The sequence below is a fragment of the Pithys albifrons genome, chromosome 12 (genome assembly GCF_047495875.1).
Source record: "Pithys albifrons albifrons isolate INPA30051 chromosome 12, PitAlb_v1, whole genome shotgun sequence".
Classification (NCBI taxonomy): domain Eukaryota; kingdom Metazoa; phylum Chordata; class Aves; order Passeriformes; family Thamnophilidae; genus Pithys; species Pithys albifrons.
Window position 1 is genome coordinate 3,754,102 of NC_092469.1, and position 16,088 is coordinate 3,770,189.

At 46.9% G+C, this 16,088-nt stretch overlaps 1 protein-coding gene across 1 annotated transcript in view; it reads left to right on the forward strand.

Moving 5' to 3' along the window:
• The window catches only part of SLC7A10 (solute carrier family 7 member 10), a 42,466-nt gene that overhangs the window by 22,417 nt on the left and 3,961 nt on the right, over positions 1 to 16,088 (forward strand). The window contains exons 2-8 of the mRNA XM_071567270.1: positions 3,498 to 3,702; positions 10,204 to 10,355; positions 11,087 to 11,212; positions 12,105 to 12,258; positions 13,939 to 14,062; positions 14,158 to 14,261; positions 15,297 to 15,393. Of these exons, the coding sequence (XP_071423371.1) occupies positions 3,498 to 3,702; positions 10,204 to 10,355; positions 11,087 to 11,212; positions 12,105 to 12,258; positions 13,939 to 14,062; positions 14,158 to 14,261; positions 15,297 to 15,393 (962 nt within the window). The remainder of the gene's footprint in view (positions 1 to 3,497; positions 3,703 to 10,203; positions 10,356 to 11,086; positions 11,213 to 12,104; positions 12,259 to 13,938; positions 14,063 to 14,157; positions 14,262 to 15,296; positions 15,394 to 16,088) is intronic.

Genomic DNA, 16,088 nt, shown 5'->3' on the forward strand with positions numbered 1-16,088 from the left:
GGGACTCACTCCCTCCAGAGCTAAAGATCTCAACACTAACAAAGTTTTCCTGAATTCCTTGATCTCCTTTAAGCCATTAATTTCTTGCTTAACCTTGTCTGTGCATTATGAACAGTGAAAAATAATGCACTCAAAAAAATGAATTCCTTACAAATATTATCTGTGTATTTGCAGTCTTACTGTCTTTGGTTCAGCTCCTCTCCAGAGTAAACTCCCATTCCTCATGACATAATTTACAGGCTCTGGACTGGGAGCCACTGACACCAACTCAGCCACCAGCCCCAGAGAGTTAAAAAAAAATAAAAGAAAAGGAGAAGGTTTTTTTCAATCTCATGCCTTTTTAAGCTGATTTTGCAGCTTGAGGAGTGGAAGGGGGGACACTGCCTCAGTTTCTTTAATCTGTACCAATGTTTCCTGGCTGCTGTTCTTGGATGGCCTCACCTGAAACTGCTGCAACACAGGCTGGGCTGGCTGGGGGCACCTGGGAAGGTGGCTCAGTTGTGGTGCTGAGAGGCAGCTCTTACAGCTGGCACAGCAAACATGCCAGCAAGCAGCACAGGCACAGCACACACCCCACCACCTCATCCCAAAACCAGATCTTTACTGCCCTACTTAGTCACATTCTCTGGTTTGCAATTGCAGTGCTGTACTAACACCTCCATGCTCAGGGCATGGCATCACCTGTGCTGAGACCCCTGTGGCACAAGCAGCCCATTCCTCCAAGAAACCCAACACCAATTGGCATTCCAGAAGGGATCTGGCAGTGGAAGGGCTGTCCCCAAGGCCTCTGACCCTCCTGCTCTTGTCAGGAAGGGGCACTTACACCATCAGAGCTGTTTCTTTCCTACCTTAGTTTCATTCCAGTGCAGAGATGGAGTATCTGCTTCAATGCACGTGCTGCAAACACACAGCTGTGTACAGGCACAACTGGGGCAGACCAGCTGGATGAGCTGCACTTCCAGCACCTGCTCTAAGAAACATGAGGACAAAATTGAAGCAAAATTTGGAATAAGTGGATGTCTTGAGAGAGTTTTTATTGGGAAACGAAAAGCATTTATAAAGCAAAGGGAAGGAAGGAAGCATAGATGTGATGACATGAAGGTTCAGAGGTTGCAGAGAAGCTGGTTTAGATGACAATCCATCATGAACAATTACTTTACAAAATTTTATTGTGTGACTGCACTGGTAAGAAAGGCTTCTAAAGTCAAGTTTGTATGTGAAGATTTTAATACCAACTCATAAAAGAGGAAAGCCCACCAAAGAGTCCTAAAACAGGGTCTTCACATCCTTTGGGAACAGTGCTCTTTAGATATTGCTCAAAAAACCCAAATTTAAAAAAACCCACATCTCCTTCAATGGAGTTCTGACCTCAGTCTCCTCTTCTCCAGACTGAATGAACCAAGTGCCCTGAGCTGCTTCTCATATGGCCACTCCAGACCCTTCACCATCCTTGTGGCCTCCTTTGGGTGCTGTCCAATAGCTTCATGTCTTTTGTTACATTGCAGTGCCCCAAACTCCCCCCTCCCCCCATTGCAGGTGAGGCTGCCCCAGAGCAGAGCAGAGCGGGACAATTCCCTCCCTGGCCCGGCCATGCCGGGCCTGATACCCCCCAGGACAGGGATGTCCCTCCTGGCTCCAGGGCACTGCTGGCTCATGGCCAACTGGCCACTGACCAGGATCCCCAGGGCCCTTTCCTGGCTCTACTTTCCAGCCTCTCATTCCCAATCTGTCCCTCCATCTGGGGTTGCCCCACCCCAGGGGCAGAATCCAGCACTTTCCCTTGTTGAACTTCCCATGACTGGTGATTCCCAACCCTCTGATCTGTCCAGGTCTGTCTCCAGGCCTCTCTGTCCTCAAGGGACTCAACAGCTTCTCCCAATTTAGTTTCATTGGCATCCCTTCCAGTCCTGCCTCCAAGTCATTAATGAAGATGTGGAAGAGGAGTGAGCTGGGAATGGAGCCCTGTGGAGCCCCAGCAGTGACCAGTGCCAGCCTGATGTCACCCCAGTCACTGCCACTCTTTGTGCCCGACCGATGAGCCAGTTGTGCATCCGTCACATAACATGGCCTGGCCCGACATAAAAAAAGAGCCCCTGTGGTATCCAGCACTCCTTTTCTCTACCCAGCACTACCTCAGCTCACATTGTCTCAGTTGTTCACGTTGTCCCATGTTTCAGTCACCCCACATAATCCCATTAAAATCTGTGGCTGATCACTAAGCAGCACAGGTATTAAAGTACAAGATGTTAATGGATTTCTAGTATTTCAGACTTTGAGATGACTTTTTCAAGCACAATCTTAAATCTGTCCTGGTGGCAAGTGCACCTTTTGGCCCCATCATTGTAGACAATGCTACTCTTTTTCTTTTCTTTTTTTTTTTCACCTCTCAACTTCCCTGAAAACAGCCCTTAACTTGTTCAAATTCCTCTTGGAAGGGGATGAAAAATCTTCATTACAAAGTCAGTTCTAACTCCTTTCGATAAAGCACTTGGGTATGGCAGGTGACAGCAGAGAGTTGTGCAAGTTGAGAAAGTTCCTGCACAAAACTCAGGGATTCTCACCTGCGTCTTATTGTGGTTCAGCAGAACTGAGCACACACTTACCATCCTTGATTGCCGATGTGCTGGTTTAAAGGTAAACTGGCAGGAGAAATGAACCCAACACAAAGAGATTATAAGTCAGAGTTACAATTTAATAACAATATTACAATAAATGCAATGGAACAAAAAGAAACTGGTTTTAACCCACAAAACCCAGAAATATAACCCAGCCCCCTGGGGCACAAACACAGTGGGGTTTGTTGGCCCCTGTGCTGAGCCCCACGTGGTTCCTCCGAGTCCAAAGGAAAAGGAGGTGAAAAACCTGTTGGTGCAGATGATGGCACAGTCTGGTGGAGAGGGGTGGGCTCCTCCTGTCGAGGATCTGCTCCTCCTCTCGATCCAACAAGTGGTCCCAGGGGTCCCAAACCCCAAGATTCTCTCCCCTCAGGTGCAGGTGGGAGCCCCCAGTCCCTCCCTCAGGGCAGGGAGTTCCACACTGGGGGATCTGACTCTGGGAGTCAGGGGGGATTTTGGAATCGTTGCTGGCCCATGAGCAGAGCTGAGCCCTCAGGTGGGTGTGGAGGTGCCAAAGATTTCCTGGAGGGGAGTTATCACAGCTCTTCTCTCACAGGCTTCTTTCACACCTAGCTTAGATTCTGAGGGGTTGGGTGTGCCCTGGGCAGCTGCTGCAAATGGGCCATTGTTAACAATTTGTGAGAGATTACATAGAGGGTGGAGAATACACAGCTTTGGTCACGTCCACACAGTGGTCCTGGTTGCTGAACCAGGACAGCTGATAAATGGCAACATTTCTGCCAGGGTGTAATCAGATAAAGTGCAATCATGCCAAATCTGAAAAGCAGTGGAGGCTGTGGGCTTGTCTGCCTTTTTTAAAATAATTTTTTTTCAAAAAAGTGGGTTTCTTTTCCTTCACTGCAAACCTGTTGTCCTTTGCAGGAAATATCATTGGCTCTGGGATCTTTATTTCGCCCAAGGGAGTCCTGGAGCACGCTGGCTCCGTGGGCCTCGCCCTCGTGGTTTGGGTGCTGGGCGGTGGCGTGGCCGCCCTGGGCTCGCTGTGCTACGCCGAGCTGGGAGTCACCATCCCCAAATCCGGAGGGGACTATTCATACGTCACTGAGATTTTTGGTGGCTTAGCTGGGTAAGTACTCCATCTCTCTAAGCTAATTTGAAAATGTGTTTATACCATGTATTTGTTGTGGAAAAAGCCACCTGGCTTGGAAGAGAAAACATTTGTCAATAAAAATGCTTTTGCAAAATCAATCTTTCTGTTCTCATTAGAAATACCAAATTGCCCCTACACGGACATCCCAGTGATGCTTTCCAAGGGAAGGTGATGGATGCTTTTACTCCCCTCACTGACTCAATAAAGTCCATGACAGAAAAGAACGATGCTGTGTCCAAGTGACATTTCTGTGTGCTAGTTGTGAATGATCAGGGCCATGTGTTGAGGTGCTTTACCCATCAGGGAGGCCAGGCTGGAGCTACTGACCATAAACAAAGCAAAAGTGCTTCACTTACTGCAGCTCTACCAAATAACAAAGTGCTGTAAATACAGAGAAGGGGAATGCTAATTCAGGGAATGATTTCTCTTCAAAAATGCCTCTAATGGAGTAGCATAGCTAAGGGAGGAAGGGACAAGCAAGAAGGGTCATCTTTTCTATTTGAGTGTATACTTTTTCATGTATTCAACAAGATAAATTAAGCTGTCAACCTGTACTCAGAGCTCACTAGAGAAGCACCAAAATATTCTGACCAGCTCTCATTAACAAGTAGAGAGGCCATAAGAGTGAAAACTAGAGAAAGAAAAAGTGGAGGGGGGGGGGGGACCCAAAAAAAGAGCATTCCTTCTCATCTGAGATGGAAAACAAGCTCCTAACAGTTGAACTGGCTGCTGAGCAAGGACAAATCAGAACAGGCACAGCACAGGCAATCTGTCACCCAGTGCCACAGGAGGCTGTCCCCTGTGCCTGCCTCAGGGCAGTGCCACACAGGCACTGGGCACAGCCAGCGTCACAGACACGCTGGGTGACCAAGTAGGTTTCTGAGGCTTGCCAGACTTAAGCCGTTGCCTTATGCTGGTTCTCCTGGAAGTCTGTGTTTCTTCAGTTGATGGAATCACTCCTCTGAACTCTATCCCACCTTGCACAGAACAGCAACATTGGCTTGGTTAACAAATCTCAACTCACCTTCACTGAGGTTTGTTCTCTCGGGGGCAGGAGCTGCATGGCACAGCCCTGCTGCCCCAGGACACTGCAGCAGGCAGGCAGCAGCTGCCCCATCTCCTGCCCAGGAACAGGGGCTGCAAGGAAGGACCAGGCAAATGCCTGCTCAGAGAGGGGGTGGATTTCCCATCCCTGGAGGTTTTTAACTTGAGATTGGCCATGGCACTGAGTGCCATGATCTGGTAAAGGGACTGGAGTTGGACCAAGGGTTGGACTTGATGATCTCAGAGGTCTTTTCCAACCCAATTGATTCTATGATTCTATGAAAGAGCACAGAATCTCACAAGTGGTCCCAAGTGGCATTCCTGTGAAGGGAGGCCAGAAAACAGCAAAATTTCACAAAACCAAAAGAACTGTGCTTTCTAGGGGAGAAAATGAGAGTACTTAGAAATCAATTGCAACTAAACCTGGCTTTATGTTGTTCCTCTCACTGTGCCATGTTCAGAGAATTTACCTGGTACCAGCAAGCACCAGGTTGTGCAATTGCTGTAACAAACCACACACCAGTTGATCGATCCCTGCCCAGCATGTGCCTGGGAACAGCCTCACCTCCCAGAGCAGGAAGTTCTACTGGGACAGTGCTTGCTCAGTCTCAAGCTTTGTAATGCACAAGCAATACTAAAAAAGCACAATCCATCACCTGAAGGAGAACAGCACTCCCATTCTTCTTGTGTAGAGACTTTACCTTTTCTCCCAAGAAAAACTGTGCTGCCAGTATGACAGAGGGTTGCATTAGGCAAGAAGCCTTCAGATAGGTTTTGGTGTGAAAAGTCCTGTTTTCCAGTAAAGCCAGGCCGGGGTCACACCCTGTTGCACTTTGCTGAGCCACCCCCTGAAGCCTGCAGCTTAGGGGAGCTCTCACAAGCACCTTCAGTCCCCCCACTTTGGAAGCACCCATTCACCCTTGGGCTTAAAGGGGCCCTTTGGGAGCCTGCACTGTACCTTCCCGGAGGAAAAAAAACACTGCTTCTCCTTTTGAGTTAATCCTTCTGTTGCAAAGTACATCAAACTCAGCACACAAAGCTTTAGTGCATCTGCCAAATGACTTTCCCAACAGCCAGTCTGTATGGTCTGGTCTCTCCACATGAAGATGTTTGTTATAAGAGCATGTGCTGTACCCATGCAGATCACAACATCTCCACTTCTGTTGCCTTGTCCCTGCCTCCCCAAATCCTCCCATTTACTATCTTTTCCTGCATAGATACAAGGCACAAAGAAATACTGTTTGATTTTAACAGCCAATAGGGTACTACACACCTCAGTTCTGTGTCTGGCAGCATTGATAGTTGGTTGCATAAATTAAAAAAAAAAGAAATAAGACAAACAAAGCATCATTGCTAGGTGTGACGGGAAAAGGTGAATGGAGTGAAAGACAGAGGCAGGACAAGGCCATCTCCTGAGCTGGCAGGAGCTCTGGCTGCAGAGCAGCAACCCAGCTCCAAGTCCAGCTTAAAGACAGCATGAAAATGCTGCAAAGTGGTGCTGGTGGCAAACCTTGGCTGGAGATGACCCAGAGCAGGGACACTTCTTGGCTCTCTGGCCAGGGGAGAAGGAAGAGGTGAGGGAGTGCTTCTGTATTTCCAGGCTCTGGTCTGCTACCAGAGAGTAGACCTTTGCTTTCATCTTCATTTAGAAATCATCTTTTTTTAGTAGCATTGGTGTGTGAGCACAGTAACTGCAGGGCAGTGTCACAGCCCATGCTGCGGGAGCCATCTGAGCACAGCTCTTTGTACCTGCACAGGGGCTTGCACAAGACTGTGCAGGTCATGAAAAGAACCTTACCCAAAGCAGTAAATCAAAGGCTTAATATGTCTTCTTGCGGAAGACAATGAATAAATTCAGCTTCATGAAAAACCCTCCAGTGTCTTTCTGACAATACAACTTCTGAATGCTCAGCAATAAGGTTGGATAGCTGGGTAATTAGACATATGTCCTTACTAAAATCAAGCAGCAGAGAGATTTTAGCCAAAGTGTTGCTGAGTGTCACTCCCAACTGCAACTATAACATGCTTCAAATGTAATTCCATGGTTCCTTGTTGTTACTGCAAAAATCTGAAGTTTCCAAAGGCAATGAGCCTTTCAGCAAATAGAATAGAAATAATAGCATTCAAAACTGGCTCCAACTTTCTTAAACCAGTTCTGTTTTTCCTGAGATCAAGTGAGCTGTACTACAGCATCTATTTCAAACTGTTTTCTTTAGTTAATGATGCACAAGTAGGACACACTGTAATCTTATATTTTCACAGGCTGCTTTGACTCCATAACAGTTTATATCTAATGCAACATCCTCATGGGAGGATCCCATGAGGCACATCCCAAATATTTGTTTGAGAACTGATTTCACCAAGTCCTCTAGACTGTTAAAGACCCAGATCAAACCATGCTGTTTATTGCTTTCCACAGGTGATGAAATCAGTATGCAGAGATATCTGCAAAAAAAATCTGTTTGGGGTGCCTGGCACGTCACATAAATGCCACACCTTCCCCAAAGCAGCACATTGCACCTCAGATTGACACTTATTCCAGCCTGTCTAAAATAGTGGGGCTGGGCTACAGTTAGAGAAATTATCTCGTGCATATACACACTGATGGGAGGATAGCCATTAACTTCAGTGAACTTTGGATCAGACTCAACAACAAAACACACAGCACAGGCCATCCAACAGTGGCTATTGTTGCTGGTTACACACAACCATGGCTTGCTAGGAATACAGGGAGGTTATTTTACCATCAGCACATTCAGGAGCCCAGATTTCTCATACAAACTCTAGTGTTCAGAAAAATATTCAAATAAACAAAATCCAAACCCAAGCAAACGAAAGCAGCTGCATCTTCCTCCTTCTCTGCATTCAGCTGTCTCAAGCCTGTTTCTAATGATCTGATCACTTCTTAGTCAGCAACAAGAGATTTAAGTTCTCTGATTCCTGTAATCACAACCACTGGGTAACTGTGAGACTGCCAGGTGGGGTTCAGCTCCCACCACCCTCAGGGCCATAGCTCAGCCCTCAGGGCAATAATTCCCCCAGTTACCACCTGAGGAGCCAGGCAAAGTAATTCCAGGCGTGCCATGGTGACATCTCCCTGCCTCAGGCAAACACCCTCTCCCCACAAGCAATTTAACCCAAGTACAGCCATTCCCAGCTGGCTGGGGCTCTGGCTCCCCATCCAGCCCTGACAGCCACCACCAGCCCTGCAGGAGCAAGGCAAGTGGCAGTGGGGCAGCCCAGGCCACCACAGCAGATGCTCAGGGATGTGAATGTGATCTGAGTGACCAGCGTGGAGATCTTTTTCTCAAAACCAGCTTTTGGTTAAAACTCACCTGTAGAAGCAAGATAAAAACTGGGCTATATCTTGAGCAAGCTTCTTTCTTGTTCTACTGCCATCTTTCTTTTGAGCTCCTCATTTGACAGTGCAACTTTTTCCTCCCTCTGCTAAAATGATGCCTGTACTTTGATTTGAATTATCTGTCCTGCATTTCAAAGGCTGCATAAAACAGTCAGTCAGTTCTATTTTATTGAGTGATCCCATTCCCATTGAACTATAGTCTACCCAATACCAACTGTACCACACTTCATACTACAACAGAGAAACAAGGTCGAGTTTTGCCTGAAATTCTGTTTTCAGAGTCATTCTTTCCATTAAATGCTTTTAGCTGAACACAGTTTTCAGCCTATATAACTTTTATAGGCTGAGATACACATGACAGGGAAGGACTGGTGGTCTCTGGCCACCAATCTCCCTGTATGCATCTCTGCCCAGGCCCTGCCAGCTGCCAGGCACACACCACCATGACCTCACTCAGCACCAACAGGGTCCTAACCCCACCAGCAAATTGTTGGTTCAGTCTTCAGGTTCTATTTATTCTTCAGTGAGGACCTGCTGAGTTAACTCACACAGCAAACAGGGTCTGCAGAGATACCCCAGACTGGGTACATCATCCACACCACCAAATAGCACAAGCAATCACAGGAGAAAATTGTTCTGAACCTCAATGAAAAACATTAGAAATTGGAAAAATTAAAAAAAAAAAACAACAAAAAGGAGTCACACAACAAAATGAAAAGAAAGACACACACCCACCCCCCCACTCCATTTTATTGTAAAAACCCATGCCCGTTGGGATGGTACCCAGATCTTGTACTAGTCCAGGTTACCAAATTGACTCTGGTAGCTGATAATTGCCCCATACTTCTCACAAGCAACAAGGCAAAGGATGGGACTGAGAGACATTCACACTTTGGCTGAGGAGCACCCAGGAAGCAGCACTCCCTCCTCTATCCCTCCAGGTTAATGGCATGGAGAGGGATTCCCTCAGCTGTGCCAGGTTTATGGGGCTGGCAGCAAGGAACACACTGGGTGGGTGTAGCCTCTTAAAGAGCAACCTACATAATACAGCAATTATACTGTCTTATTTGGAACTATCATTTCAAATCCTCATTTGTGCTGGGCATCCCTGTATGTTACAATTGTGCATGTATGGGAATGAATGTCTGTGTGTGCATTGTGTGTGCATGTACATAGCAAGAAACACTTCACTTTCTTGCAATGACTTCTCACTACAGAAATAATAATAATTCAAATATTTTAAAAGCACTAACCAGATCCACTGCTGCCTTTACAACTTTCTTTTCCTTTTCTCAGAATGAAAAACCAAAATACCTCAGACAATATTTGCACAGATACCTTGCAATCACCTTAAGGCACAGCTGGAGGCAGAAAGGGCACCCCAGCTGAGTGATGCCTCACAGAGCAGTGCAGCACCACCCTGCCCTGGCCCAGGTCACAGAGCCAGCACAAATGGTGACAAGAAACTCTCCCTGTGACCAAGGGGGAGCTGGTGGCAGCCCCAAGAGTGCAGCTCCAGCCTGTGACTGGAGGTCCTGGCAAAACCCTTCAGAGTTGCCTTCAGTGTAGGGACCGCTGTCTGCTGTGGTGACAGGTCAGCCCAGGAGCCACAGAGCTGCTTGCATTTAGACACAATCAAAGCGTGCCTGGTGGGCATAACCACCGCTCTTTCACACATTCCTTTCAGTATGAGTAGAATCAGGGACTCACTAAGGTTGGAAAAGACCTCCAAGCTCATTGAGTCCAACTGTTAACCCTCCACTAAACCACATCCCCAAGTGCCACATCCACTTTCCTTTAGAACACTTCCAGGAATGGTGGCTCCACCCCTTCCCTGGGCAGCCTGTTCCAATGTCCTGAACTGAGCTTTGCTCTACAATGTTTAATCTACAATCCAGATTGTGCTGAGAAGATGGGGAAGGGGGTGAGGAGAGACACAAGTTAGGTGTGAGCAGGAGGAGGGTGCTCTGCCCTGCTGGCTGAGGAGCGGAAGTCCTGCACAGCTGAGTGTGTGTGAGCTCCTGCAGCACAGCCCCAGCACTGCTTTCTTGTGCCCTTCCTTGTCTCTCCAGGTTTCTGCTGCTGTGGAGTGCAGTGCTGATCATGTACCCAACCAGCCTGGCCGTCATAGCACTGACCTTTGCAAACTATGTCCTGCAGCCCGTCTTCCCTAACTGTATCCCCCCCTATAATGCCTCCAGGATCCTCTCCATGGTGTGTTTACGTGAGTATTTGCTCCTTGCACACACACAAACCTTGACTGGGTTTTACACAGGACCACGGGAGGGGTTGCTCCAGCCAGGCTGGGGTCACAGCCACAGCTCAAAAGGCTGGGGGGAGGTCCCAGGACAGGCACTGTGACTGGTGTAGGATGTTACATCCCTTTCCACTTGCCTGCAGCAAGCATGGTGGCCTGGAGTGAGGCACAACAGCACCCAAATCCCTGGTGGGTGCCAGGGAAAGTGGCAGCAGGTGAGCATGTGGCATGGGACAGTGCTGTGCTCCCTGCAGAGCCATGGGCCAGGGGACCCACCTCCTCTGAGCCCTTCCCCTCCCTAGGCTTTTTCACATTCCCAAATGTGAGTGTGCAGGAAGCCCAGCATGCTGCCAGCTCTGCATTAGTTACTCACAGAGCTGGCAAAAGCAAACCACAGCTCCAGGTCTGAAGCTTCTTGTGAGGAGATGATGATCCCTGCACATCTAGCACTGCTCAGGCACAGCCAGCCACTGGAGCTGGGGAGAGCCCAACTGGCAGCACCCCATGAGTGCAGGCTGGTGGCTGCCAGGGGTGCTCCCACAGCTGGGGCTCTCCCAGGGAAAGGCAATGCTCCTCCTCACCCTCCCTCCTGGCCACACTAGAGCTCCCTGCAGGAACATCAGTCTGTCTTTTAAAATGCTGTGTGTTCTTAAATAAACATGATTTCATTTGGCTGAATTCAGTCTTTTGCTCTGCAGTTCTCCTGACCTGGGTGAACAGCTCCAGCGTGCGATGGGCAACGCGCATTCAGGATATATTCACAGCAGGAAAACTCTTAGCCCTGACCCTTATCATTATTGTGGGCTTCATACAGATCTTTAAAGGTACTCTGGGAGACAGCTGTAACATGGGTATGGTACTGCTGACAGACTTGATTTTTCCCACTTGCTGCACTGTTTCCTCCTTACAAACCTACCTGAAAGGCTGTACAGTCATGTGGGTGTGGAAAGGATGAAATGCTGAAACAGAGGGAGAAATCAGCTGTATCAGCTTAAAAAACCCCTTTCCAGCCCACCTTGTGGGAGTTAAGAGAATAAAGGAGGGCAGCTGAGGATGTTTCAGAATAGTTGCTTAATTTTTTTAATCTGTTGTGTATTCCTTGAATTTGAAGTGCTTGGGATGTAAAATGAATAAGCAATGCCTTGCCCAGGGCAGGAAAATGCCTCCTTCATTTCAGGCACTAGTCCAATTTCCTGCAAAAAGTCACTTAGAAGATTAAACATGGGCAAAAAATCTCTCACTGATTCACCACTTAACAGAAAGCAGAAAGCACAAGAGATTTACAGCGTTTTTATCATGTATGTGAAAGTCACATAATTTACAGAGAGCAAAAAACTTGTTTTCTCAGTGGTAAAAGTCCTACAGTCTTGACAAATCTCCCAGCCCCACAGGCATTGTATTTTCAAGTGTTTCTAGTAAACAACACCAAACTCTTGTAGAAGAGAACTGCATGAAGGGCAGGTAGGAACTTACACTGCCCAGGAGCCACGCTCAGACAGTGCAGGTTGCAAAGGGTCCCCTGATGGTGGTGAAGGATTCCCACACAGCCCCACAGACCTCACCAGGGGCAGCCCATGGGCACAGGAAGAGCATGAATCTCAGTTCCAATAAGGAATAAAGAATAAAAATAAAGAATAAAAAGCAAAAGTTCACCTATTTTCTGGTATCTCTGGCAGGTAGGGGTGGCTTAACCTCTTGTTTGCGCTCTCTGTGCAGGAAACTACAAAGAGCTGACACCAAGCAAGGCATTTGATTTTTGGATGACTCCATCTGTGGGGCATTTAGCTTTAGCTTTCCTTCAAGGCTCGTTTGCTTTCAGTGGCTGGAACTTCTTGAACTATGTAACAGAAGAACTGGTTGATCCCCGCAGGCAAGTACCCATTTCCATGCCATCCCCATTGCCTTGCAGTGCTGAGGCACTGGAGCCATCTCGTACAATTATTCATTTCACAGGATGCAGTGCTGTGCTTCCACATCTGTGGGACTGGTCTTTCTGTAGGAGAAAGATTTTTCTTTAGAACAGATAGCAGGCAAGTTACAGAAACACTGAGATTAAAATCATATTGCACAAGGTATTAACTGAATCAAAGCAGCCTAAGACAAAGCAGTATCTTTATGGCACTATTCAATCATACAGTGCTTTTATAGCAGAAAATGAACCACTGATGAGATACCACACGAGCATCTACTGGAGGATCACCTTTATTAGAAATCTGTTGAGTTATCCTGGAAGCTGCTTTGCCTTTTCACCCAAAGGGGGTCTCCCACAGACGCTTCAAAGAGAAGATGAGTTGTGCAGTGAAAGCAGCACTCTGTGCCCCAGCACAGCCTGGGCACCTGCCTGCCAAGGCAGCTGGCACAGGGTCACTGCTGGTCCTGGGTATGGAAAGGGTCTTGGAAATTATCTATCACAAGCAGGTTGAGAAGGCTGGAGGGAAAGGGAATTCTAGTCTAGCAAAACTCAAATGTTTCAACATGTCTGAACTGCTGGAGTCGAATGACAAATGCCAAGAGCAGCTCTTGGAGTGTTAGTTATTTCTGGGCATCCGCTGCACACAGCAATTAAACAAGGAGAAATTTATGCTATTACACTCCCTGCATGGAAATTACTCAAAGCTGCAGTCTTATGAGCAGCTCTGTACACCAGTGAGTGGCAAAATGCATGTCCAGAGATCTTGGCAGAAATAAAGTAAGAGTGGTAATGTGTTTTCTTAATAAACAACAACATCTTAATGACCCACCACAATTTCAAAGCTGAATATTAATAAGTTATGACTTAAATAAGGTAAATACAGCCTTAGTTGAGAAATACCAAGAAAATGGAACAAATGACCTTTTTTTTTTTTTGTAATTATTTTGGAAGCCTCTGGGAGGAAATTAAAATATAAAACAATAATTACATAACCAAACCCACTTCCTACTTTTACTGAATCTGTTCAAAATCACAAAGGTTAAATGTGTTTTTCAAAACGTTTTTTTTCCAAATCTGACACACAGAGGAAAATGTATTATTGTGTTAGATATGGAACAGTCCAGGTGTCCACCTCTAAGGTCTCTGGGTTAGAGATGATCTCTGGGTTGGAGATCACACACATCTGTAATACTGGAATTTGGCACAGTATTGCATGGACCAGACCAGGTTTCCAGCCCACAATGTGCCAAGGCAGCAGCTGAACAACAGGATCCCCTTTCTTTTCACAGCAGGTGAAAGTAAAGCAAAGCATTTAATTCCACCACGGTGTCTGTACACAGGACTTTTGGGAAACAACTATTTCATTTTTCAATAACAGGCTGCCCCAAACCCAATCAAGAGACCAAAGGGAACTTGTGGCATGTCCTTCTCAGGGGCTCCCTGCAGACATGGCATTTTGTAACACTTTTAGCCTTCTCCAACACTCAGGGGTCAGAGAGCCCATGGGAGCAGCGCTGCTTCCCTCCAGGGAACCCCAAGGGCCCCTCTCAGCTGGGTGACCTCCCAGGGCCCTACACTTGTTGTGGTCTCACTGTGCATGTCTGTGATTTCTTATTGCCCTCCTAATTCTTTTGGTAGGAACCTACCTCGTGCCATATTCATATCCATCCCATTGGTGACATTTGTGTATACGTTCACCAACATTGCGTATTTCACTGCCATGTCACCCCACGAGCTCTTGTCCTCCAACGCTGTGGCTGTAGTAAGTAAACCATTCCCTGCACGTCTAAAACACACTTTGATTTCGGTTCTGTGCTTTGCAGTGTATTTCAGTTTCTTTGCCTTCTGTTGCTTTAGACATTTGGTGAAAAGTTACTGGGCTATTTTTCCTGGGTTATGCCAGTCTCAGTGGCCCTATCTACATTTGGAGGAATAAATGGATACCTTTTTACCTCATCAAGGTTAGATGGAGTACAATTTTATGAACATTATCTGATTTGGGGAGGGGCTGTTTTCATTTCATTTGCTAAAGAAATGCTAGCTAATTTTGGATGTTGTAGAGCACGAGGTCGTTGTTGGGTGTGTTGGATACAATCAGTTATGAATTGCTCTGTTTCAAACCAGCAAATGTGATATTGAGCCATGAAATCTCTTGCAAACTAATCTGTATGAGTTACTGAAGTGTCTGCAGATGTGGAATCACTCACAGTAAGAGCCAAACACAGCTTTAGCATGGAACCAAAGTAATTTCGCATCAGTAAAGTTTCAGTAGCTACAAACTAAACTGTGTTTAGCTCAAAGAAGAGTTTTAGGGCCTGGTGCTGTTCCCAGTTACAGGCATTTTCACACCCATGCTGGAAAAACTCCTTGCAGGCAGGATGCTTTGCATGCATACTGCTGGTAGTGGGGTCACAATCTATATAGTCTGTTAGAATGTAGTCAGTGAAGTCTATTTGTGATAATTGACCTTTCTGAACTTAATTTAAAAGTCCTATTGGTTGTGGTTTTTTTGAGGAAATTACTCGAGTACCTTGAGAAAGTTATTTATCTCAGCACTTTCATGAGTATAATGAGATGCAACAACTCTGAGAGCATGTGTAACAAGTGTACTTAAAATACTGAGGCATGTTAAACCTTATCCAAAACCCTTTTGACACTGTAAATATCCACATAACCTTCAGAGTACTCATCCCTCCCTGGGTAAAGAGGCAGCAGACAGGGGCTGGGCAGGTTTTCGTTCCTCTCAGAGATGCTTCAGCATCTCAGAGCAGGTCATTTCACAGGTAACACAGCTGTTAGAGGCCCTGCATACTGAAAGGTCTAGTCTAAATACCTTTGCCAGGTGACAGACAGTCTCCAGTTGTGTCCCCAGTTCAGCCACAGCTCCTTTCCATGGGAGGACTGAGGGGGTGGTTGAGATAAGAGGTGTTAATGGCTAAGGACTGGACGGTCTGTTGCATACCCGGTGGAGTCATCATTACTCTTCTCATTTCCAGGCTGTGTTTCTCTGGTGCCCGGGAAGGCCATTTGCCAAGTTTGCTTGCCATGATCCATGTCAAGAACTGCACGCCCATTCCTGCCCTTCTCCTCTGTGTAAGTGTTTCCATCGCTGCTCTTGTCACTGTAACCTGCTTTTAGAAACACTGTGTCATGCAGAGGAGACCTGGAAAAACCCTTGAGGGGCCTTTTTACCCCAGAGGAGAAGTGAGGAGGCCTGAAGTGCTGCTGGTGGGTGCAGCTCCGACTGCTCCAGAGAGAAGCAGCCTTTGGTCTTGGACATAATCCCTCCTTCTCCCAAACCCCTTGACACCTGGAGGGTTTCCCTCACACCTGACTGGAGCTGCAGTGGGAGTTCTTTACCTCTTGTCCTACCCACAGCAAAGATAGGGACTGGCTTTTGAAACAGATACTTCATTTAAGAAGAGATGAGCTCCTCAGACCAACTTCACCTGCTTTCCACAAGCATTTGGAGATCCCCATGGTCACTGCTAATCCCACTCAGGCAGGGCTGCTTTAGATCCTGCCATCAAATGGTGGACCCCAGGCAAAGTGCTCCTAAAACTACTTACTCTCAACAACCAAGCCATCTTGTGAGGGGTGATCAGGCAGTTCTCTGAGGGACATGGACATTTATTTTCCATGGGCAAAAAAATTAAGCAGAGACAAAGCTTACAGTGGCCCTGAATAATGCAGCTGCTGAGTGGTACCTCAGGGCACCTGCAAGGATCAGACACCAAGGAGCCAGCAGTTGAGAGGGCTTGAGGCTGGTCCTGTTGCTGGTGTGCTCC